This window comes from Callospermophilus lateralis, chromosome 8 (assembly GCF_048772815.1).
Source record: "Callospermophilus lateralis isolate mCalLat2 chromosome 8, mCalLat2.hap1, whole genome shotgun sequence".
Lineage (NCBI taxonomy): Eukaryota > Metazoa > Chordata > Mammalia > Rodentia > Sciuridae > Callospermophilus > Callospermophilus lateralis.
This window is the reverse complement of record NC_135312.1, coordinates 38,121,740-38,147,469: the sequence shown is the minus strand read 5'-3', so window position 1 is coordinate 38,147,469 and position 25,730 is coordinate 38,121,740. Positions and strand designations below refer to the sequence as shown.

The window sequence follows — 25,730 nt, the reverse complement described above, 5'->3', positions numbered from 1 at the left end:
ATTTATCTACATGGATTATATTCATCTTATTTAATATTCACACATAACCTTATTTTCAATCCCTACCAAACACCACTTATAATTGTACTTAAAGAGAAATGAACTGCAAATAAAACCATAAAATGGAGGTGTGGCATATGTCTTTACATTTTATTTACCATAAACATTAATAGAGCAAATACTAGAGAAAGCCTTTTTAATAATTTGATGATGTAAAGTCAGACACTTAAAATAATGCTTGCGCCCCCGACCCACCCACCCCAATTCCACATGCAGATATCACTGATTGCTATATACAATGATTCTTGAGCATCAGTTTCTTGATAGGTTTGAGTATCTTTGCTCTGTAACTTAAAAACAATTTCAAACTGTACAAAAATCATGGTATAATACCATCATTCATAGCATTCCCTATGGTGATTACATTTACACAACATTAACACCAAAATCCATGTCTTACAAAATATCATAATAAGTCAAACCACAAAAACCCAGGATTTAGTTTTAAATATGTTTATGAAGACTGCTGCTGAGCTCAAAAGCATGCAGGTATTCATGACCACCTAGATGAAGCTGGATATTGAAACTCCTTCAGTAGGTCCAATGATGTAATTTTTCACTCATCCCAAGTATCTCCATATTTGTTTACTTTGACTAGGAAAAAAGCACAAATAATTGATGATTCCAAACAGTAATAAGTTAAAGACACTATGTTGTTTGTTGTTGTACTGAAAATTGTTTTCCCTCTCATTTCCCTCTCATAAAAGGGGCTGGTTAGACTTCTGTGAACTAGGGGTTATTCATAACTATAAGTGCATTTTATCAAGAACTTTACATAAATACTCGATCCTCATAATAATCTTATAAAGTAAACACAATTCTAACTATAAGGCTTAGAAAACAGATTAGTAACTTGCCCAAGGTACACACCTTAACAGGCAGAACCAAAATTGAAATAGGTCAATTCAAGTTCAAAGCCTGGGTGCCTTTACAACTTTACTACACATTAGTAAAGGTGATATATATTACAGCTTATACAAAAGAAGTTACCAGAAATAAAAATAATAAATTTGAATTTTATTTTTCAAAAAAATAAACAAATGGTCAAGTCTTCAAATTATGGTTACTTTTCTCTTGCATTAGTTGTCAAACTACAAGAAGGAAATTGATGCCAATATTCCCGAACTTTACATAAAATTAAAATGTGAAACATGCTGTCTTTTCTTTTCTATATAGGCTCCATGGGTGAATTGTTCAGAGGACCAAAGTAATCATAACAATATAAAGAAGCAATTATCATAATGTGAACCCTTCAAAAAAATACATAGTGTCAAAACTTTCATTATTATACTAAGATATTATATACCCCTTTTCTTCACATTTTGCCTTTTCCCCTTGCTCTCAATTCTCATGAATATGCGGTGGAATTTTCTAGAAGCTACATAATGTGTGGTAATGTTTCTCTGACAGCTAACAGAATATGTGCTTATGTATTTGTCTGAATTTCTAATTAGACAAATACCAATAAATATAGTCCACATACAATGAAGCTGAAAACTTTTAGTGAAACTTCCACACCATGATTTTACACTGTACTAATGTAAATTTTCTATCTAGATTCAAGAATATTGTAGGAAAAAAAAAAATCAAAGAAACAGGTTTTTTGAATTATTTAAAGCACACAAAAAAATTTTTGTTTATAAAGAAAAAAGTTCATAGTTTTTTTGTTCCAAGGATTGAACTCAGGGGCACTCGATCACTAAGTCACATCCCCAGCCCTATTTTATATTTTATTTAGAGACAAGGTCTCACTGAGTTGCCTGGCGCCTCGAGTTTTTGCTGAAGCTGACTTTGAACTTGAGATCCTCCTGCCTCAGCCTCCAGAGCCGCTGGGATTACAGGCATTACCACGCCCATCAAAAGTTCATACTTCTACATTATTGTGTCATGTAAAATAACTTTTAAGACTGTTAGTTAAAACCAAAAATGTCAAAAGTCAGCAAGTGCCAAAGTGTCCACCTTATTTTCTTTTCGTAACCTCTATTACAACCCAATGCCCAACCAAAATGCTCTACTACTGATGAGTGCAAGGTACTACACTATGCAGACAAAAGATTATAAAAATGAGAAAAATACTACTTCTTACCCTCAAGGAGCTTACAGTCTAAATCCTCAAATTATTAAGCAGAACAAAGAATCAATAAGTCTTGACATAATACAGAGAAAAGATCATTGTATGCATAAAGTTTATGTTAAACATTTTTTATGACAAACAACAATAAGCATTATAAATTCCAAACCCATTACAAAACTAAAAATTATGTAGCATCAATTAATTATTATGTAATATTGTTACAAAAGCAATTCTAAGTGAAGTAACCATTAGCAATGAGAAATGAGAAAACTGTCTTGAGAATAGGGAATATAACCCAGTGGCAGAGTGCTAGCCTAATGCATGTGGCCCTGGTTTAGATCCCTAGTGACCACCAACCCCATACTTAGGATTTTTACATAATTTTGAAATCTTTATGGCATATGGCTCTCCAGAAGGCACTAGTGCTGAGAATTAAACCCAGGGCCTTGTGCATGTCAGGCAAATGCTCTACCATTCAGCTACATCCCCAGCGACCCCCTTGATTTTTAAAGTAGTAAATAGAAAATCTTGAAACAATGACTCATCCTCTGAAATTCCTTTAGAGAGAAATAATAAAATTCTATTCAGAAATGCCTACAAAAACCTGTTCAAAATGCCCTTTTACTTTAGAGGTAAACAGCTATGTCAGAAAATTTACTTTGGGTATTATATGGCTGTTTGAAAATGACAAAATTTTTATTTAAAAATTGACTATTAATTATAAAGTACTGTTAAACTTAACAAGAAAAGTAATCCTTATTACTTTTTTCATGACTTATTACTCAGTCATGATTCTGTGGTTCTGCCAAAAGTGGCAGTACAGTCCAATCATCAACCTTGGGATCACCAAATCTAGTTATGCAAGAAATGTACTGCTAGAAAAAAGATATCAGTTTTCAAGGTGATTTCTTATGAGGGGAAAATAAAATGGTTATATAATTTCTACATTCTATTATCAAACTAGTCTCACTATCTCAAGTCTTACTGTTTGGACTTCATTATTTCCTAGCACAAAATAGCCTTTTGAAAAACCTTAAAATGGTAGAACTGATAACTGTGAAATAACTATTGTGAACTGCCTACTTAAACAATTAAATCACATATCAATATAATTAATGTTTTAAACTAATACTTCAGTTTCCAATCCTAAAAGTTACATGATTCACACTAAACTAGCATACCTTCTTTTTTTGGCACTCTTTCCTGCATAGGCCTGACTGAGGGATCAGTCTTTTGTGTTAAAGTAACTTCATATGACTCTCTGTTTTTATTCCTTAATTCCTCATATGTAATATTTTTTCTTTTGGGACTTTCTTCAAGGTAGGAATCAGGTCCTAAAACAACAAACAGTTAATAAATGATGGTAAAAAGGATTTGGATAAACCCAAAGTAACTAAGTTTTGCAAAAGCTTCTTACCTATATCAAAATAGAATAAAGTAAAATATAAGAATCAGAATTTTATCACCATTCCAAAGATACAATACTTTCCCCAAGGTAATCATAGACTAAGCTTTCATTTCTAAAATTTAAAATCAACATCAAAAATTTTTAAATCTAAATCAAGGCTGGAAAAAGAATGAGTAATATAATACGTAACACAGTATAAACTGCTTAAAATGCTAGTATTTTAACCTGGAATGTCATTCATATTGTGTACAGAATTAAAAAGAAATAAATCTACTGGTGATAAATGAACAACACTTGACACAGTGTACATTCTTTTAACATTTCCATAATTAGATATTCTAATAACTAGAATCTATACAAATAACTTCAGTTTAAAAAATCAATTTACCATCTTTATGTATTTAAACAAAAATACTTGAAAATAACTACTAAAAATTATAAGAAATAGCCTTTAACCAGAGTAGGTTTTTGCTTCTTGTTTACTGAGGTGGGATAAGAACTAACTATTCAGCCTGGAAATCTGCATTTATTCTTTATCTCTCCCAAAGAGAGTCAAAGTGTGAACAATATATATTATCAAAGAATCAAATACTAATGAAAAATTAATGAAGTATTCCCCTTTAATATATTGACAAGATCAAATACTAAACAGTTCATAAAACATATAAATAGCAGGGCCATATAAACATTTTTAAACAAATTTACTGATACTAACAAAACATTCAGTGCACTAGTACTTAAAGTCTTACTAACCACAACAGAAGTAGTATTTTTTAATGCAACATACAAATTGAGCATATCATTAATAATATATTAATTAAAATATCTTAAAATTCAATTTTTATAGATGGTACTTATTTGGAACTCAATGGTAAGGTCCAAGCAAATAATCAGAATTTTCCAAGAAATATAACTATATATTAAATATTGTTTTCAACCCTGATCTTTTATTTTGATTAATATACACTGTATTGATACAGAGCAGAGATTTAAGTTTTTCCTAATTAGTTCTAATATACCAAAACTCAATTTTTCCTGATGAAAAGAGAATGCTAAAAAAAAAATTTATAATCTTATATTGGGTTTTTAAAACATTTTGTATTACATTAGTAATAAATAATTATTGAACTAATTTCCTTTCACTATAATTTTTTTTTTTTTTAAATTCTGAAGGATATATATATTTAAGGAAGCCTGGGTTCTAATTCCCACTCTGCTGACAATTAGTGAATGTCCTTGGGCAAATCACTAAGCTTCTCCATATCTTGGTTTTCCCAATTGCAAAACATGGTAATTTAACTAGATGCTCTCTAGAGTTCCTTCCAGGTCTAATACTTTTATCCAAAAGAAAAATATTTTATTAATCTAAAATCCTATGTCAAATCAAACATAAATCAGATAGAAGATTAGGGGAAAATTTCCCCACTTATAAAACCAAATGAAAATAGTCCTACATTGTAAAGAGAACATGATTTACTCATTTGGGAAGGTTATGAAGAGCTGGAAGGAATAATAAAATGTAAAACAGCACTGCTTTAAATATAATTGTAATAAACTACCTATGGTATCTAATAGCTATAAAGGACTGATTTCTGCTTTGAAGAGATTAATAATTCTTTGAATTCCTGGTAAAAGAAAGCAGAACTAAGGGAACAAATAGGATTTAAACAAAAGGAGAGGGTACCCTGGCCTGGTAAGGGAGGATAGCATCTGGAATAAAGCAAAGGAAGCCAATGAGGGTCCATGTGAAGAGCAGTTTTTGAAAAGTGGCAAGTATGATTTGGAGAAGGAAATGGAAAGCAGAGCAGTGGACAGATGGATGGCTACCACAAATTAGGCATAAAATAATATTAAAATATGGGTCTTGCTATCATCTGTGGGTAGATATCAAAAGGATTTTTATGTTTGCTTTTATGTAGAAAACAAATTATGTAATATAGAATTTTCTAACGCAAATGGCAGGAAGGATGCAAATCATTACAAGGGAAGAGCTGGAGCATGACTACAGGAAATGGATCTGAGATTGAAAAATGATACACAGTGAAGGACAAAGAGCTACCTTTGGAAATAAGATGGTGACTTTAACCATTCTCTGAATCTGCCCACCCCCTTTCCCATTGTAATTAGACGAAGTCCTTTGCTTGTAACCACTCAGGAGGGGCACAGGGGAAAACTTGAAAATTAAGAGGTTCAACAACTCATCAAAACTCAAGAGTCTCTTTAAACATTCAATCTTCCATTCTCTCCTGACTTTTCTACAAGATTAATAATCAGCCTTCTCCCCTGTCTTTCATTCTAAGGTACTACCAACAAAATAACAAAACTTTCCTTAGTGAGAATGTTCTGTATTGGTGCTTTCCAACAAGGGAGATGTTAACATGTGACCACTGTGCAACTGAAATGCTGCCAAAACTACTGAGAAATTGACTTTTAAATTTAATTTTAAGGGCTGGGGATGTGGCTCAAGTGGTAGCACACCCACCTGGCATGCATGGGGTGCTGGGTTCAATCCTCAACACCACATAAAAATAAAAAATAAAGATATTGTGTCCACCTAAAACTAAAAAATAAATATTTTTTAAAAAATAAATAAATTTAATTTTAATCACATAGTGATATGTCTAGTGGATACTTTATATTCTGACTTTCCTAAATCCTAGTCTGCATCTTCTCAAACCTTCCTTGACCTACAGTCAACTTCTCTTTCCCCTACATTCCTTTTCCTCCCTTTAACCTACATTTAGATTCAAATCTCTTCCATTTTGAACAAGCAAACAAAAAACCCCATTGTTTCTTGAGCATTATTTATTAACTCCCCAGTTGCTGATTTAATTGAATTCACTTCAAAGTTACCTTTAAAGTGAACTCAACAGAGATCTACAATCCCTTATCCAAATCCTTGGAGTTAGACATGTTTTGCAATTCAGTTTCTCAGAATTTTTTGAAATGATCATAGTATATATTCTACATCACTTAATATCCCCCATTCAGAGGTTTGTGACAGGAATGAATAATAAGCAAAAACACTAATGGTTCTACAATAAAATGGAAAAAATTCCTTTTAGGTAAAGTAAGGAAAGGATATATTTATAATTCTTGTTTAGGTCAGGGTTTGCCGCCAAGTGAGTTCAAGTCAGATTTTATTTTTTGCAGTGCTGAGGATCAAACCCAGGCTTTCACAATTGCTACGCAATTGCTCTAACACTGAGCTACATCCCTGACCCTCAAGTCAGATTTTATTTGGGGGGTAGGGGTGGTTTTCAAAACTTTTTAGATCTTAGGTAAGGAATTATAGACAGATCTTTGCCTCCTGATTTAATTTCCCACTTCTACTGCAGACTAGACTGAAAGGAAAAAGGAACTGAATATATTACCTACAAGGCACTGCCTATAATTATTTCATCTAATCCCAACAGTTGAGAGGCTTTATCATTGTTCAAGAGATCAAGAAACTCAAGGAATTATAAATTAGCTACTTATTGCAACTGTAATTACAAGGCCACATAATTAGCAAACATCAACAATTCAAATCCAGGCCTTACTCCAAAACTGATCTAGTATTTATAAAAACTTGACAATGCATGTTCCCATGGGTTTTCTCACTTGACAACAGTTCTGTAATGCAGGTAAGTATTATTTTTTCTCAAAGAAAGAAAGCTGAAAGGCTTTAAGATTGGCTCATCAAATATATCCTTAGCCTTCCTGAAGCCTCTACTTCCTGATGCACAATTTATCACTTTTTTTCTATTCCACAAAACATGTATGAGTACTTTCAATCACTGGAACCTATTAGTAATTTATCCTTATGTTTTACCTTCTAACAGACTGAGAGTTTCTTATGGACAAGAACCAAGTTTTATCTTTATGTCTTCCATACCTAGCAAGAATGCCTGATACCTACTGGTCTTCCAGGAATGTTGAGTGAATGAAAAAACAAATGACCAAAAGGAACAAAACATGTTGAATTAGACTGATGGATGAGTTTAGGTTGATGGCTGATAGTGCAATGTACAGGTGATATTAAGCAGAAAAGATCATCAAATAAAGTTTATACATACGTTGGACCATAAAATGCTGAAATTCATTTCAAGAGAAGTTTCTACCTTGGGCAATATGATCAGTAATACCAGTGGGAGTGGATTCATTCATAGAAGCACTGAACGGAATCGGCTCGTAACGAGGTATCATCTCTTTTTCTATGTTGTCTGCTGCTGGGGATGTCACAAAAGAAGACTGATCACTCACATTTGAGTCATATTTTGACTTCTGAGAATAATGCCTGTAAAAGAATATCACACTGTGTAAGAAAAATAAGTCATTGCCTATATCTGAAGCATAAAGGTTTGAAAACAACTTCAAATTTCTATAATCATATTTTAACTTATTTGTGACACTAGGGAATAAACTAAGATGCTTTAGCCCCCGCCCTTTTTTTTTTTTTTTTTTTTTTTTGGGTAGTGCTGGGATTGAACCCAGGGCCTTGTACATGTGAGGCAACTTTTTTAAAATTTTGAGACAGGGTCTCAATAAGTTGTTCAGGGCCTCACTTGATCACTGAGGTTGGCCTCAAATTGTGATCCTCACACCTCAACCTCCCATGTAACTGGGATTACATGCCTGGCTAAACATATCTATTTTTAAGTAGCAAAATAAAATGTTTCTGCCACACACAAAGCATTAAAAAATGTTTTAACCCACTTAAACATTATCACAAGGAATATGTATCACAAGGATAATAACTTAAAAATTTTCACAAGGAAAACACAAAACATATCTGACTTCCTAAATATTAGGTTTTGTAGATAATTTTAATGTTTTAAAGTTCTTAGAAATAAAAAGTACTTCAGATCAATAATTTCACTAAACATGTCCATTTCCCACATTAACTGGGAAGTTACTTCCACAATTAGGAAACCATATAAACACTAATTTGCTAAAGCAGATATAGGTTAACACACTCTCTCAATAAGAGGTTTAGAATGCTTGCTTGCCATGTATTAAAATTTACCTACCAATCTACGTAAAAACTTTATTACTTATTTATCAATCTATCCAAATTAATTTATCTACATTACACCATATAAAAACTAAACCATTGCCTGAAAAAAAATAGTAACAGATTAAACATCACTAGATGTTTACTAGACTTAAAAGTTTGAAATATTTTTAAAATATTGTTTTAGTTGTGGATGAACACTATATCTTTATTTATTTATTTTTACGTGATGCTGAAGATTGAACCCAGTGCCTCACACGTACAAGGCAAGTACTCTACCACAGAGCTACAGCCCAGCCCAAAAGTTTGAAATTTTTTAACATGAGTTTTTTAAAACTGCTTATTTTTATTTTAATTACAAGTAACACGACCAAATTACTGAAAAGTTTGGTATAAAAGGGAAAAAAAAACATCTACCACAACCATTATTACTATCTACTTCCAATGTTCTTGCAATATTTACTTCTATTTAAAGAGAGGATTTTACATCCAGGTGTGGTTACACACACCTCTAAATCCAGCTCCTGGGGTGGTCAAAGCAGAAAGATTCCAAGCTCAAGGCCAGTCAGGGCAACTTAATGAGACTTTATCTTAAAATAAAAAGGGCTGGAGATATAGTTAAGAGGTAAAGTACTTGCTTAGCATGTATGGAACCCTGGGATCAATTTCCAGCAGTACTTTTTAAAAAAGACAATTTTAGGGCTGGGGCTGTAGCTCAGTGGTAGAGCGCCTGCCTCTCACTTTTGAGGCACTGGGTTCAATCCTCAGCACCACGTAAAAATAAATAAAGATACTGTGTTCATTAAGAACTAAAAAAATTTTTTTAAAAGACAATTTTAAGTACATATGATTTTATACTTTATCATATTGGTGTATCAAAAGCATTTCATCACAATGCTTCACAGACTTATAGTTTTAAGTACCTTCACAAAGTCTGTTAAAAGATAAAACTTAAACCATTCTCCTTCACTGGGCACTAGTTCAACTCCAGTTCTTCTCTACTTAAGTTGTAAACAACTTTGTGCCTACAAATTTTATTTATTTTATTTTTTATTTTTCATTGTGGCCTGATTTACAGAATTTGGTTTAAAGAAAAAAAACTAAAAAACTAAAAGATTCCAAATGTTATGAAATCCAACATAAACTATCTAAAATACTTATACTGATTTACATCAGAAATTTATTCAGTATCAGTTCACTTTTGAAATTTAATCAAGAATTAACTATGATTCCTATAATGAAGTCGCATACCAAAACAAACATTATCATACTACATACCTCAAAGAAAATTAGTTATTTTACCTACTTAGTAAAATGCTCAGTTCATTTTACCTCTATTTTAAAAAACAAAATTTGGATATTCAAAAGAAAAACCCAAAATACAGTGAAGCAAAGCTAAGTGACAAATTGAACAAAGATAAATCCTTTATTCTGGGACATGTATGCCCAATAGAATTAAGCTCTATTTAAAGTAATGGCTCTATCTTTTAATGCAAATTATCTTTAGTCTATAGCAAATAGCAAGTTTACAGTGGTTCATCAGTTATGCAATGCTTCATTTACTGAATTATAATACTGTCTAGTTATTTTTTTCTTTAACAATAAAAACTCTTAAGTGAAAATCAGAAAATGGCCTACCCGGGCGGTAGAGATCGTCTTGCTTGTCCGGATCGTAAAGCTTCTCCAAGAGGGGAATTTTCAAGATTCTTGAATTTCTCTTGACAAGTTTTCACATAAGACAGCTTTCCAGCAAAGTATCCCATGATGCAAGCAACTTAATTGTAACACCAAACAAAATGTGTGACTGAATGGGTCTTTTAGGCAAAAAAAAACCAAAAAACTAACAAAACATTTTTTTAGAAGCATGGTTCTAAAATATGTCTTTGGTTTACAAAACTGAAATTTCCTGAAATAATGGTAAAAAGACCACATTAAATTATACTCAAGAGTTTATAGATTCTACAGAAATAATTCACTTTCCCTAAGAAAATAAGCCAAAATAAAGTTGTTATAAATCAACTCTAGGGGCTGGGTTTGTGGCTCAGTGGCAGAGCACTTGCCTGGCATGTGTGAGGCACTGGGTTCAATTCTCAGCACCGCATATACATAAATAAAATAATGGTCCTTTGAAACTAAAAAATATTTTAAAATAAATAAATAAGCTCTAATATACTAATTATTAAATATAGGTAGGAAATGTAGTAAAGGTATGTTGGAAAGAAAAATGGATGAGCAATCAAAACAGCAGAGTTCTGGCCTAGTAACAGGGATTTGGGCCATTTATTTTTCTGTAAAATGGGTATCATACTATTTGCCTAGCCAATTTCATAAGACTGCTTTAAAAATAAAATTACATGCAACAAATCCCTTAAAATAATGTATTCCAAAGTATAACCTAAAGTCCAAAGCAAACACTTCACCATGTAGCTGTATCCAATACAAAAGAGAGGGTAATCCAAAAAGATTTAATGAAAAGCCGCAGATTCTTTAAAAGAACAATTTAAATTTAGCTTCTTATTAGCCATATTGCAAAATGCAAACTAAAAAGATTTTTTAAAATAAGCTTAATTCTAAATACAATGATGTGATCAATCAGAGTACCTGTACAACTTTCCCCATGAACAGACCAATAATTTATTTTTAAATACTGTGTATTTACAAAGTAAGTTCAAATTAATAGTTGTAATACTTTATTAAAAAGAGGTAGGAAAGCATTAAGTAATTCATGAATTTTGATATTAATAAAATATCCAAGTACTTCATTTAATGAAAAGCTTAAACAAATTAAGTTGCCACAGCATATAACCACACAACTAATATAAGTCAAAACATTTGATAAAATTTATGGTTTTATTTAGGTAAAAGAGCTACAAAAAACAGTGTTGATCATACTTACATATAAGTTTAGGGATGGAACCATATTTGGGATGACTTGAAAGGATTCCTAAAGAACAAGTTAAGTATTTTTGAGTAACATTGTTAAGAGAATAGAAAAAAAATCAGTTCAGGATACCCTTAAATATTAGCTGCTGATATTAGCATTTTTAAGCACCCAGAGAACTCTAAACTATTTAAAAGAGAAGCAAGTGAATTCAGAAACAGAATTATAAAAAAATCCAGAAAGAATAAAAATTATTAGAATAGGTGAATGAATATAAAGATACTTAATACGAAGTTACTAGATAAAGGAAAAAAAGATGTTTCTATGAACCAAGAACAAACCAAAAAAAGCATTTTAAAATACATCACGTGCAGGGGCTGGTTGTGGCTCAGCGCCCTGCACGTACAGGACCCTGGGCTTGATGCTCAGCACCACATACAAAAATAAACAAGTGAAATAAAGGTGTTTTGTCCAACTACAACTAAAAAATAAATATTTAAAATAAATAAATAAATAGATAGATAGACAAATAAAGAAAATACACCATGTGCAACATGAAGGGCCAAGGTAATATTAAAGAAAGTGAAGAAATTTGAGAACCAGTAGCACCAGATACAAAAACCTGTGATAAAGATAAAGTAATTAAAATAGTATGGTGTAAGTGCAAGAACAGGTAAATTGACCAACACTAGAAGAGCCCAGAAATGGACCCACACATAATTTATGACAGGCACTTAATTTATGACAGGCAACACTGCAGTAAACAAAAAATCATCCCTTCAAAACATAGTACAGTGTACAGTGGGAATGTAACTGGATCCTACACCTTATACTATTCCAAAACAATTACAGATGGCTTGAAAATTAAAATATGAAAGATAAAAAGAAAATCTTACAGAAGAAAACATAAGAAAATATCTTTATGTCACTGAATAGACAAATATCTTATAGAAGCCACAAAAAACACTTATCATAATGGAAAAACTCAATAAACCTGACTATTAACCTTAAGAACTACAGTTGACCAGAGTTGAAGAAAAATACTTATAACACATATGTATCTGTCAAAAGACCCACTACCAGAATATATACAAACTCCAAACAGGACAAACCAAAGGAAAACAATGGACAACAGGCATCAGTAAATAATTTACAAACAAGGATATATCCAAATGAGGTATAAACAAAAGAAAAGGTACTCAACACTTCTTTAGAGGGAGACACAAATTAAACCACACTGCAATCAGTATCACTGCTCACTTACCACAACTGCTAAAACACAGGAAACACACAAACAACTAGTGTTGGTGAAAAATCCAGAAATGTAAACTATGTCAAAGTATCTACTAAAGCTGAATAAACTATATTCATAATCTTATAACCCAGAAAAATGTCTACTAAGAGATACTTTATTCATGGCAGAACTTATTATAATAGTCAAAATTGAAAACTACCTAATTGCCAACATAGAGTATAGATAAACTGTGGTATACTCAGAAAGAAAACTATATAGCAATGAGAATAATTAATCTATAACTACATGCAACAATATAGAAGAATCCAGTATTATATAGGTAAACCATTTTTCCATATAAAAAGCCCAGATTTTAATTAATTTAATTTCCATGATGTAAAGCTACCAAAATGTCTTTGGCTTGCAAATTTCCTGAAAATTAACAATTAGTTCTCAGGAACTGATATAAGACAGTCTCAGCATACCACTGATGAATCTAACAAAGAGAATCAACAATATATCGAATACTTAATTGCAAGATTTAACGTCATTAAAGTACAAAAACAAAACGAATCCATACTATTGGCCTGGGGTTCTTTCATCTATACCACCAAGATCATAAAGAGGAGAAAAAGCAGAGTAGTTAAAATATTTGCATTTATACATGTATAAGTTGATCCCTCATTCTGTCCCCAACTAGTTACAGACCACTGACAATAAACAGTAAATAAGACACTTTCTTTGCACATAATGAAGCTTACAGTCTACGAAGAGAATTAAGACAAACAGAATACAGCATGTGGTTGCTATTTATCCACCCAAATATTTGAGTTGTCAATTATGTACATTATGTTGCCCTCTGACAGCTGCTAGAGACAGCCCATTTTCCTGAGGGGAAGTAGCAAGGACAGAGGCAAACTGACTTGTTCAAGGTTAATGCAATACTCTTTGCAACATATGGTTGCATTAATTATAGTGATGGTACAGATGGAACTAGATAGTTGACAGAGAAATGAATGAATTGGAATACATGATATTAATTAGACAAGGCAGTTAAGAGAAGTTAAGGATAATGCCCTGGACTCCTGGATGTCAGTGATGCCACTCGGACACAAGGGGTGGAAAGGTGGGAGGAACTGGTTTTGGAAAAACAAATTCAGTTTGACGGCCATTTAGAAGGGCCATCCAAGTGGAGATACTAAAACATTGTAACAGATACATAGGCTAGAGAAAATCACGGAGATTTAGATGCAAAAAATGGTCAATGAAGCTCAAATTTGTGAGGCAAAAGTATAGACTTGGGATGGAGATATAGCTCAATGATAAATCACATGCTTAATATGCATGAGGTGCTAAATTCAATCTCCAGCACCCACACCACCAAAAAAAAAATAATAATACATAGACCAATAACTAAAAGTCAAAGGAGAACTTAAAGAACACCAACACTCTTAAGACAAGCAGAAGAAAACCTAAAAACCAAAAGGTAATATACCTTTGTCTTTTAGTGCTATATATGAAAAATAGTATGTAATTCCTATCAGACACTCAAAATTCATAGAAAAAGTGGAAGAGTTGCCTGAGGGAGAAAAAAAAGTGTTAGTGTGCACTATCATGGTAGTGATATGAAAAGAATGTTTCAAGAACTGGTGAAAATTATATGATATAGGATAAGAACAAAAACTGCCCATCAAAATTAAGAAACAAGGAAATTGTGTTATCTGAGCATGGTGGGCATACATCCATAATCCCAGCTACTCAGAAGACTAAGGCACAGGATTCCAAGTTCAACTCAGCCTGTCTCCAAACTAAAATTAAAAGGGTTGGGGGGCAGGGGACATAGCTCAGTTGGCAGAGTGCTTGCCTCGCATGCACAAGAACATGGGTTCAATCCCCAGCACCACAAAAAATATAAAAATAAAAATAGGGTTGGGGAGTAGCTCAGAGGTAGAATGCTTTGGGGTTCAATCCCTAATACCTCAAATAAGACATAACAAAATGAAAATACATATATAAGTAATCAATGACACAGACTTGAATGGGTTAAAAAAAGTAAAAAGTTGAAGCACTCATTTATAGTACTTCAAATTTGAGGAGTCAGGAAAAAACTGGAAATGTGTAGGAGAGAATTTTCTTTTTTATGTTCTTTCTTTTATAATAGATCAGGAACAATCAGGGAGCAGCTAAGAACAAGTTAAGTATGACACACCATGGACAAAAGCATATACAAAATGCCAAGCATCTAGATGAAATGCAAAATGTCTTGGGGATTCTGAATTCTTTTCCTAATTTTTACCATTTCTGTCTTATTCTCAAGTTGTCCAAAGTCTTTAACTCCATGTAAATACCAAATCTCCAAAACGTTCCCTTTTTTGTGCCCTAATACAAACTGTACCTTCTCTTGGTTCTTAGTAATTTAATGGAGTTTTCACTCCTTCCCACATGATTTTGCTTTGAGTTTCTTGACTGCCTCCTCCCAAGTTAAGCTTATTGTTCTGATCAGTTCCCTCTTTCCTAATATAGTCTTCCTTGTCTTTTAAGCAAACTCCTGCTCATCCTCTGAAACTCACTTCTTCCAAAAAGTGTTCCTATTATGCACAGTGGCACACGCCTATGATCCCAGCAGCTCGAAGGCTGAGGCAGGAGGATCGGGAGTATAAAGCCAGCCTCAGCAAAAGTGAGGTGCTGAGCAACTCAGTGAGACCCTACTTCTAACTAAAATATAAAATAAGGCTCAGTGGCTGAGTGCCCCGAGTTCAATCTCTGGTACCCCCGCCCCCAAAAAAGGGATTATAGCAGCCCTACAGAGATCTTTGAACATCCTTCTGAATCTCACAATTCAAGTAAACATTTAAATTTTCTTCTACTTGTTTCAGTGTGTGATCACACAGATTTCTTTCTTCAAATGAACTACTGGCAGCTCTTGTATTTATTCTGTATAACCCCCTCCCTCATAACAATCATTAATAAATGACATATTGGATTACTATAAAACAGGCAGACAATTTCTCCACTCTTGGGGCTGGGATAGAGCGCTTGCCTAGCATGCTTAGGGTCCTGGGTTCGATCCTCAGCTCCGCATAAAAATAAACGAATGAAATAAAGTTATTGGATCCAACTACAACTAAAACCCATAAACGTTTAATAAAATCTTTTTTTCTCCACTCTTAATTGTTTCTCCCTATGCCAATTTTCCCTTCAAAGTAATGTGATTGGTGTTTTTGTTTTCTTTTTTTCAAAATACAAATCCAAACTCATCTATGAAACAACTTAATTGGTTCTGGAGTTGTTTCCAATTTTAAAATTCCTGTCTTGCAGCACATTATAATGAGATTCCTTAGAAATTCTTTAAATAAATTTTTCCTCCCAAAATCCTCCCACTTCCCTTCAAAAGTATTGTTTTGGAGTCAAGATTATCTACGTACTTTATTCTGCTATGTGAGAAAGCTAAAATATTCTATCAAAGTCACATTTTGAGCTTAATTAAAAGAACAGGTTTTTAGAATACATGGAGGCTATCCCACCAGAGTCATGACTATTTTCTGGGACACTTTCCCAGATATAAGATACACCACGCTGATACTTAACAAAATAAAAGTCATGAGCAATACTATTGCTGGCACCACTAAATTTTAAGACACAAAGACTGATACATTTAATGCTAATCTAAAACTCAAGTTCCACAGGAATATAATATTCAAAACAACAGACTTTAGTTGCCCTCAGGGACTTGTTAAACTAGTACATCTGAATCACCTTCAGTTTCTTAAAACTTAGATTCCAGGACCTCATTTCACAGATTCTGACTCAGTATGTATGGGATGGGGCCCGTGAATTTGCATTTCTAACAATCTCTTAAGTGAGAATGATACTGCTGAGCCACCTGACCAGGTCTGCTGCTCTACCTACAAACCATCCACAAGTTCTTAATTACCTTCTTATTCTTACAGGTTGTTAAGCTATATGTAAAACACCAAATTCTCAAATCAAGATAATCAAGTCAGTGGGTTCATGGAGACAAAACCCTTCTGATACTGAGGAAATTCATCAATGATAATACCTAATAGGATACATTATCATCTTATTTAAAATCAGAAAAATAATGTAAAACAAACATGATATCCAAAATGCTAAATAAATCCAAAGTATTAAGTATTTACCTTTACTAATCAATCCTTGAGTAATCAACATACTTGTTGCAGCCAAAGGCACAGCTATAAAGAGAAAAAAAAATTGTCACTATCAACAAAGGAAAACTATCTCTTGAATTTATTAGGGGATAGATTATTAGTAAAATCATAGGAATGCACATTAAAATAAGAGATTGCTTCATCTTAAAAGTTACACTGTATGAATGGTGAAAGCATGAAAGAAGCATTTTAAATTTAAGAACATTACAAAATATTAAATATAATTCAAGAACCCAAAAAAACTAAACAAACAAAATAAAGATTTTTAAAAAAAGAGAGACAAAAGTAATACTAAGAGTTACATCTGAAGTTAGAGAAGGAGAGGGCAAAAAAAGAGAACAAGCCAGAAATCAACTAAAAGAAAAGTCACTGAGTATGACAAAATTCCATGCAGCATGTTTAAGTGCCTTACATATATTATTCATTTACTTTTTCTTATGTTTATAAGGTAGATAATATCATTACGCTTTTAAAGATACGGACAATGAAGCTTAGAGATGTTAAGATACTTGCAACAGGTCATACAACTAGTTCAATGGCAGGCCCAGATTCTACTGAATCTGTCTGACACCAGATCTCAAGCTTTTAAGCTCTGTATTACATTGTTGTGAACCAAAATACAAATATATTTGACCATAATCACACGGAGGCTGGGGCAAGAATAAATAAGCATACATTTTAAATACACTTTTTAAATCTATTTTAAATGTAATTTTGCCATAAGGAAATATTCTGTCTATAATGACTATTAATTGATAGTGAAATCCTAAGTGCTCATTTTAATTTCAAAGAAACTCATAACTTTAAAAATACATGGGATGTAGCTTAGTGGTACAGTGCTTGCCTACCATGTGCAAGGGCAGGGTACAATCCCTAGCACAATACAAACAAAACAAAACAAAACAAATTCACCTATGAATCACTGTTCTCTACCCAAGCACTAATAGATTTCCTTGATGGGAGTTGGAATTGGTCCTAGCAAAGCAACTTTGGGAATTTGAATGGAAAAAGAATTCTCTACATTGATATAAAACTTTACCTAATTTACCTAAACAGGTAAAATGCTCACTGAACCTAATCTGTTTTTTCATGGTGAGTACCACGTTGTCTGGGCATCTGGAACTTTGATATCTGCTACGCTGATATCAGCACCCTCCAAAAACCGTGGCTTTGAGTCTAATGAGCTTCCCTAGTGAACAACATTTAACTCGTATCATTACTAGCTGGTGGAGAAATTAAGCACATCCTTAGTGTGTGACTCCACTAGGAAAAGATCTTAGAAGCTTGCACCTAGCTTCCTCTGGACTTCACTACAGACTCCTTTTCCTGATTTTGTTCTGTATCCTTTCATAGTTTCTGAATCCTGTAAACCATATGCAAATTTAAATAGTTAAATATGGCTGGAAGCTGCCACAGAAGACACTCCTATTTTAGACCAAAGGTTGGCAGATGCATTCCTATAAACAGCCAAATAATAAATGTTTTGGGTTTTGTGGGCCATACTCAGTCTTTGTCCCATCTCAACAGTTGTTTTAAGGGAAGAGCATCCAGAGACAATACATAAATGGACATAGAGCCGTGTTCCTATAAAACTTTATGGATACAAAAATATCAATTTCATGAAATTTGCACATTTAATAAAATAGTCTTCCTCCTTTTCTTTTTCCTCAAACATTTAAAAATGTAAAACCAATTTTTAGCTCATTGCATGCAAAAACAGATTTGGTCCATGGGCTATAGTTTCCTCAACTCTTTTCAAAAGTATATGGACTACTTAAAAACTAATTACTTATTTACTTTCAAATTATTACATTTGAATTATTAGAGAAATTTCATGATTAAAACCCACAACTTTGGAATAAGGCATTGGCTTTGTCATTAGGCAGTTTGCAGAAACCCTATGGTTTGACTCCTTACTATTCTACTAAAAGAGTTTACCTTTGTTGGAAAAAAATGTCTCTTTAATGTTAGCTGGTTAGAATGCCTTCATGTATTATTTAAAGTTTTTCAAAGGATAAATCCCTTCTAATTACAGCATCATTCAGCTTGGTTCAAGGATTGTAACACGTAGCACTGAAGAATTATGTAAGGATAAAAGGTGATGAGTTAGTTAGCCATCTCTACAATGGACAATGATTTCCCCATTTAATACTCAAGAGTAACAGTCAGGTTGAGATTCTAGTAATAGTTCTTCCATTCACCACATCTGTATACTTCTCTTAACTTCCCGTGCTATAAAAAGAGCAATGGATTAGGTCTAACGTCTCTTCTCAACTCACGTATTCTATTTTACATCTCACAAAAAAGATAAAGGTAAAACTGAAAGGTACTTCAGAGATTCTCTAGTCTTCATTCTAATCAGAGTTAATTGAGACCAGAAAAGACAAGTTATATGCTCTAAGCTATGAACATGGTTAGTTTGTGGTATAGCTAGATTCAGAATCTAAGTCTTCTGACTCCTAGGTCAATGGTTTTTTCCATTATACTGAGTGACTCTTATTTCAGAGTCTGTTAAATAATGCTTCTTTAGGTAAATCAATAATACTCCTGACCAAACCCTAATTGTACATTATGACCACAGCCCCAACCATCTCTAATACAAAGATTCCTAAAATTCTTTAAACTCTTCTCCTCTCAACAATAGCAACATGATATTCTAAATTCAGAATTACAAGGTCTCACTGAGTTGCATAGCACCTTACCATTGCTGAGGCTGGCTTTGAACTCATGATCCTCCTGCCTCAGTATACAGAGCCCACTGGCATTATAGACATGCGCCTGGCAATAGTCAACAAATTTTAAAATTAAATTAATCTCTACAACAATTACATGAAATAGGCAGATATCACTCCTATTTTACAGATAAGAAAACAGGGAAACAGGAACTTGCCCCAAATCTCAGTTAATAATGTGTGGAATTCGGGCTGGGAGATAGCTCAGTTGGTAGAGTGCTTGTCTAGCATGCATAAGGCCCTGGATTCAATGCCCAGTACTAGGATTTTAATTTAGACAGGTGGGCCTCACTCAGAGTCTGACCCTTTCACTGATTATACCATTTTATTTGAAATAAAATGAGCAAAATATTATTCAAACAATCTGTAACTGGTGCAAATAGGAATTCATAGACCTTTTCAGTAATTCCAAAGGTAAGAACTACTATAACATAATATGCAAGAAACTGACTTTTTATGTACAGATTGTGTTACTACCTGTGTTTTGGACAAAGAGACTTTTTTTTTGGTTAGTCAAAAACTCACAGGGCCACAATTTTTAAGCACCTAGAAATATGACACCTTCACAGTTAAGGTCTAAAAATTATTATTGGTACTTTTCTACATATTCCTATATGCCTTTTTCACCATTTTTTCCTAATCTACACGCTCCAAAGTATCAGGAATTCCATTGCTCATTTATATAAATATGAAAATGTCACTGCATAGAATAACATTTGAAGATATAAATATTAAAGTACAAAATTTCCTAATATTAAGTCCTCTCAATAATTATATGTTGAATTTCACACCATCTGGTTACACCCAAACTTCTATATATATGCAATGTTTGGTGTATACCTAGGTTATCTAAGAGCTGACCGTGCCAGGAGCAGTGGCTTACTACTATAATCCCAGCAGCTCAGGAGGCTGAGGCAGAAGGGTCACAAGTTCTAACCCAGCCTCAGCAACTTAGCCAAGATCTGTCTCAAAAGGAAAAAAAAAAGGGCTGGAGTGGGGGATGTGGTCCAGCAGTTAAAAGCCTCTGGGTTCAATCACTGGTACCAAAAACAAAACAAAACAAAACAAAACAAAGTCAATTGCTACTTGGCAATTTTTTGGCTTCTATAATTTCCCAATAATTGAGATATAACATACAGTTAATAATCTGCTTTTCAGTCTGTCATTATTGCATGCTCTTTGTCTCTTCAATTTGGAATTAATTAGCTTTAATACACAGAAATTACTGAGATTCTATTGTTCATATACCACATATCTTACCATTAACAATTAGGCATACACAGAAATCATGCCTAGCACTCACTGCCCTTTAACGTACTTTTGACATAATGGTGTTACAGCTAGAATGTTAAAAATATGTGCAGCAACATAAATTTATCAGTCAGAAATAAATCTGAACAGCACAGTATCTATGTAAACCTCAGTCTAACATTACAATAATTCCAAACATTATCAGACTTGTTTTTTTCTTAATCCTGAGTCATCAAGACTTGAAAAAAACCTGTTGTACCAAAAACTTAAAATGTCCATACTAACCTTATTTTATCCTACAAACAAGGAAATTCAGTATAACTGTAACTCTTAATTAGTGATATCATCAAAATCAAGTTTCTTAAGCTGGTTATCTTAAAGTTTTTCTCTTTTCCTTCCTTCCTTCTACTGTCAATCTTTGTAAAAATCCTATGTTCTAGCCAGGCACACTGGCACACACCTGTAATCCCAGTGGATTGGGAGGCTGAGGCAGGAGGATTTCGACTTCAAGGCCAGCCTCAGCAATGGCAAGGCGCTAAGCAACTCAGTGAGACCCTGTCTCTAAATAAAATACAAAATAGGGCTGGGGATGTGGCTTAGTGGTTGAGTCCCCATGAGTTCAATCCCTGGCATTCCTCCCCACCAAAATCCTTTGTTCTTTAAAAAATTCATTGCCTACCCATTTTCTCCAGGTCAAACAAAAATGTATTCAACTATACTTCCTCAAAAACTATATGCCTGTGTTACTGCAAAAGCTCACTCATAAGGGATTTCACCAAGTACAACTTCTCATCCTTCCTATCCAATACACTGCTAAAGTTTCTTAAAAAACAATATCATCCTCTCTGTCCAAGAACCTAAAACGTATAATGAATCAAACCTTTTAACTCCTGTTATTTTATTTTCTATTCTCAATGAAAGTCTTCTGCTCCAAAAGTTCAGCTTCAAGGGTCTAACAGAGATCAAGTTATTGCAGACTCTGCCTTGGCTCATTATAATACACTCTATCTCTACTTAAAGTCCCTATTGCAGTTATACACATAATCCTTATATGTTTCATGTGTTAACTTTGTCCCAACTACATCATAAAACTACTTCGGGAAAAATATTATGTCTCATAAAACTCATCTTCTAATCAAGTACCTTGTACACTATAAGCATACATTCCAGACTGAAAAGGTATATCTTCAATTGTTTAAGTTGTCCCCTTCTTCCTCCTTAAAATCCATTCTGCCTTTTGTTAGAATAGTAATTGCCAAAGATTACAGTCTCAAGATAAAGCAATAATACCAGGGTTTTATTTAAAAGTAAGATTATATTTTATGCATCACTTATAGTATTCTCTGTATTTAAAAAAAAATCTTGATATATGATCAAAAGTTGGTAATACAGTAATATTTAATGGTCTTTTTAAAAAATGGAAACTAACCAGTTTTTATTATGTGATGGTTAAAGTACAAGGCTTAAAATCATGAGCTTCTGTTTCAGACAGACCTGACTTCCAAGTTCAAACATCATGACTTGCCATTATGTAACATTAGCTAACTCATTTAACATCTCTAAACCTCAATTCCTTCCCTGTAAAGTGAGGGTTATAATTATCAACCCAACTGAGTTGTTTTTATATAATCCAAATATACTCAATAAATGTTATTACCATTATTATTGACAAAATTACCTCATGATTGAAACAAAAATTTGAAATAATTACTTTAGAAAATGCACATTTCTTCTATTTCCTTATTGTTTTAGAAACAACCACACTATGCAAAAGCATATATGTTCTATATGAAAGTATTAAATTTCAAATATAAATTCAGGTCAAAATTGCAGGTACAAATTTTGGACCAAGCTATATTGAAGTCTGGGGGATGTAGCTCAGTGGTAGAGTGTTTGCCTAGCAAGGCAATGTCCCAAGTTCAATTCCCAGCACAAACAAAAAAATTATGTTGATTAGAAAATTGAACTTACATCTGAACCAGAAGCTTTCATCATTGCATTCTGCAAAGACTCTTCTTTCTTCTTCTGTTGGAATGTAATCAGCTCCTATATCTTTTAGCAAGGAAAATTGGAAAATAATAAAATACCCATAATAAAACTTAAGTCTGAAAAATTAGCTTAGTCTGAGCTGGGCCACAGTGGTGCATGCCTGTAATCCCAGAGGTTTGGGAGGCTGAGACAGAAGAAAGAAGAATTTAAAGCCAGCCTCAGAAAAAGCAAGGTGCTAAGCAACTCAGTGAGACCCTGTCTCTAAATAAAATACAAAAATAGGGTTGGGGATGTGGCTCAGTGGTTGAGTGCCCCTGAGTTCAATCCCTGGTACCAAAAGAAGAAAAGAGAAAATTAGCTTAGTCTGAATATTAATGATACCCAACATTTTTTTAAAGTGAAGTAATGAAAACAGGTAATCTCTAAACTTCTAAAACAAACTTTAACTGCAAACAAGTAAGCACTACAACCTACTAGTCAGGACTGGCTACAAAATGGGGTGGACCCAGTGCAAAAGGATAATGTGTGACCCTTGTTCAAATTAAGAATTTCAAGATAAAAACTAGAGCATTAAATCAAGCATGGGGCCCTGTGACTACACAAGTAACAGCCCCATGAAGCCTGCCCAGATGCTACGGTTACTCAGGCAATGAAAATTATCTTACATAAAACGTGCTTCTAGGGTGGGGTTGTGGCTCAGTGGTAGAGCACTTGCCTCACACGTGTGAGGCACTGGGTTTGATTCTCAAATCAAACATACAGATAAATGAATAAAATAAAGGTCCATCAACAACTAAAAAAAAATTTTAAAACAAGTGCTTCTAGGCGCATATAGCTCAGCTGGTAGAGTGCTTGCCTTGCGTGCACCAGACCCTGGGTTGGATCCCCAGCACCACAAAAAAAAAAAAAAAAAAAAAAAAAAAAGGCGCTTCTAATTATAAATAGTTAATATGATAGTTACGGGGAATTGGTCTTGGAACTTCTGCATTTGGCTCTCGAAAATCAGCCCTCCCATTCATCTTTCCTGTATCAAAGACATTAATATTAAATATTAGAAACTGCCACCATAGTTCAAAGCAAATACATATAACCTATGATGTAGTAAAATTACTAGTCTATATGACAATCAAACAACAAATATTTACCAAAAATTACTACATCTTAATTCATGTAACAAAAATAGCTAAATAAAAAAAGCATAAATCTACTAATTAATTTGGACTCAATTCCCGCACTCCATCCTTCGTTGAAAAAGAAGTGCTTTATACGTATTTATTAGTCGAATAATATAAAAAGACATTAATAAAACACCAGACACTTTTTCTCCTTAAGTTGGTTTATTTCATATTAGTCTACGTATTGGTCCTTACAGAAACCTATACCCAATAATTAGGCGAATTCCCCAAATAAAAGAAAAATCTCAAATCATATCTGGGATTCCATTTTACAAATGCAATAATCATAAGGAAACATGCAACCTCTCCCTCAAAGCTGTACGCCCCTCCCCTCAAAAAAGAATAACTAAGACGTCACATCCTTCTCCCAGTACGGGAAAACTAAAGCAAATTCCACATCCTTCAAATTTCTTCCTTTCCAAATAACTTAGACGAATACCTGAGATTTTAAAAACGCACAGCATTTCAAGAATGTTTTTATTTATTCTTTGTTTAGTGCCCTTTTTTAAACCATACCTCGGGATTTTAAAAGACCAGACCACCGGATAACTGCATATTGTACAGAATATTACAGAATATTATATTTTACAGATGATCATGATTAATCTCATTTTTAAAACAATTCACATTAAAAACAGGAAATGGCATCCTACCAAGATTACAACTGGATTCTTGGATAACTCATTTAGTTAACAACTCACCACCTAAGGCCTAGTACATGCCAACCCCTTAGAGAGGGAAAAGGAATAAAAAGGATAAACTGAGGTTCTGGAGGGGAGCAGCTTTCTGAATCAACTAAAACCGTGAAATGAAACCCTCTTGCTCTCCCCAACAGCATCCTTCCTAGAGACTGTCAAGGCCGACAAAGACGCTAGACAATATCATTTTAGTTCGTAATTCCAAAGAGAGTAGAATTGAACCCTCGCCGGCCTACGACCCTCGATTCCCGCACTCCGTCCTCCATCCGCTCCACCCCGCTCCCGCTGGCCACTGCTGACACACCAACACGCACCATTCGCCACCACTTTCCCCACCCGCACCCCCACAAACAGTTCCTCGCCTCCCGCGGTCACCAGCACTCAGGAGCCTGGGACCCAAAACGCAATCAGTCCACCCTCAGAGGCAGGAAAATGGCGGAAGGTGCAAAGTAGTGGATGGCGGCGCGAAGGTGGTGAGTGAGCGGAAAGGGGGAGCAAAAATGGGGCTTTGTGCACCACCTCACCCACCTCCCGACGGCAGCGGTAGGCGACGGCTCCAAGTGCCCCGATCAGGGGGCCGAGGTCCGGAGAGGACCCGAGAGGGGGCAGGGAGGGAGAAAAGAGCGCGGAACGCAGCGGGGGGGAGGGGGTGGACTGCGACGCGACCGCCAAGAAGGCACCCAGATACCGCGACCCGGAAGCACTGTCTACCTACAACAGGAAATGACGACAAGACCTCCGTGCGGAGTCGGCCGCGGAGCAGCCTGTGAAGAGACGCCTGAGTCTGTCTGCCCCGCCCTCTTGGGCTCGTCATTCGTCTCCTTACTCCCAGGACGCGGCGCTAGCGAGCTGCACTGCGGTGCGCTGGGATCGACTGCCGGCTGGTCCCCGGGTCCCGCGTCTGCCCTGAACTCTGCGCGAGTCTTTGTGTCCTTGTGACGCCCCTCACTCACTTACCTTTAACAGGCTGATGGAAACGTTCTAGAACCCGCGTTTGCGCCCTCGTTGAGAGTTACCATCTTAAATTTCCCTGCTTTTAAGC

The 25,730-nt window shown here is 34.4% G+C and overlaps 1 protein-coding gene across 5 annotated transcripts; it reads right to left on the bottom strand.

The window, feature by feature from the left end:
• Nucleotides 1-239: 239 nt before the first annotated feature.
• Nucleotides 240-25,298, bottom strand: Ociad1 (OCIA domain containing 1). Of its 5 annotated transcripts, none has more exons than XM_076863793.2 (9): nt 25,217-25,298; nt 23,777-23,839; nt 22,798-22,878; nt 16,814-16,867; nt 11,435-11,482; nt 10,177-10,312; nt 7,646-7,821; nt 3,316-3,468; nt 241-654 (listed from the first exon to the last, which is right to left on the bottom strand). In XM_076863793.2, exons 2-9 carry the CDS (start codon nt 23,832-23,834, stop codon nt 617-619), a joined length of 744 nt encoding a protein of 247 aa, XP_076719908.1. In that variant the 5' UTR covers nt 23,835-23,839; nt 25,217-25,298; the 3' UTR covers nt 241-616. The 5 variants fall into 5 exon arrangements, with proteins under 5 accessions (XP_076719906.1, XP_076719908.1, XP_076719903.1 ...); XM_076863788.2 differs by lacking the exon at nt 25,217-25,298 and adding an exon at nt 25,064-25,156; XM_076863789.2 differs by lacking the exon at nt 25,217-25,298 and adding an exon at nt 19,546-19,621.
• Between the last annotated feature and the right edge of the window lie 432 nt (nt 25,299-25,730).

Coding starts and splice junctions, on each gene's coding strand:
- Ociad1 (XM_076863793.2), bottom strand. CDS start 23,834: ATGAATGGGAGGGCTGATTTTCGAGAGCCAAATGCAGAAGTTCCAAGA. Junction 22,879..23,776: donor AGTTCCAAGACCAATTCCCC/GTAACTATCATA, acceptor CCTTGCTAAAAG/ATATAGGAGCTGATTACATT. Junction 16,868..22,797: donor TGAAAGCTTCTGGTTCAGAT/GTAAGTTCAATT, acceptor TTCTCTTTATAG/CTGTGCCTTTGGCTGCAACA.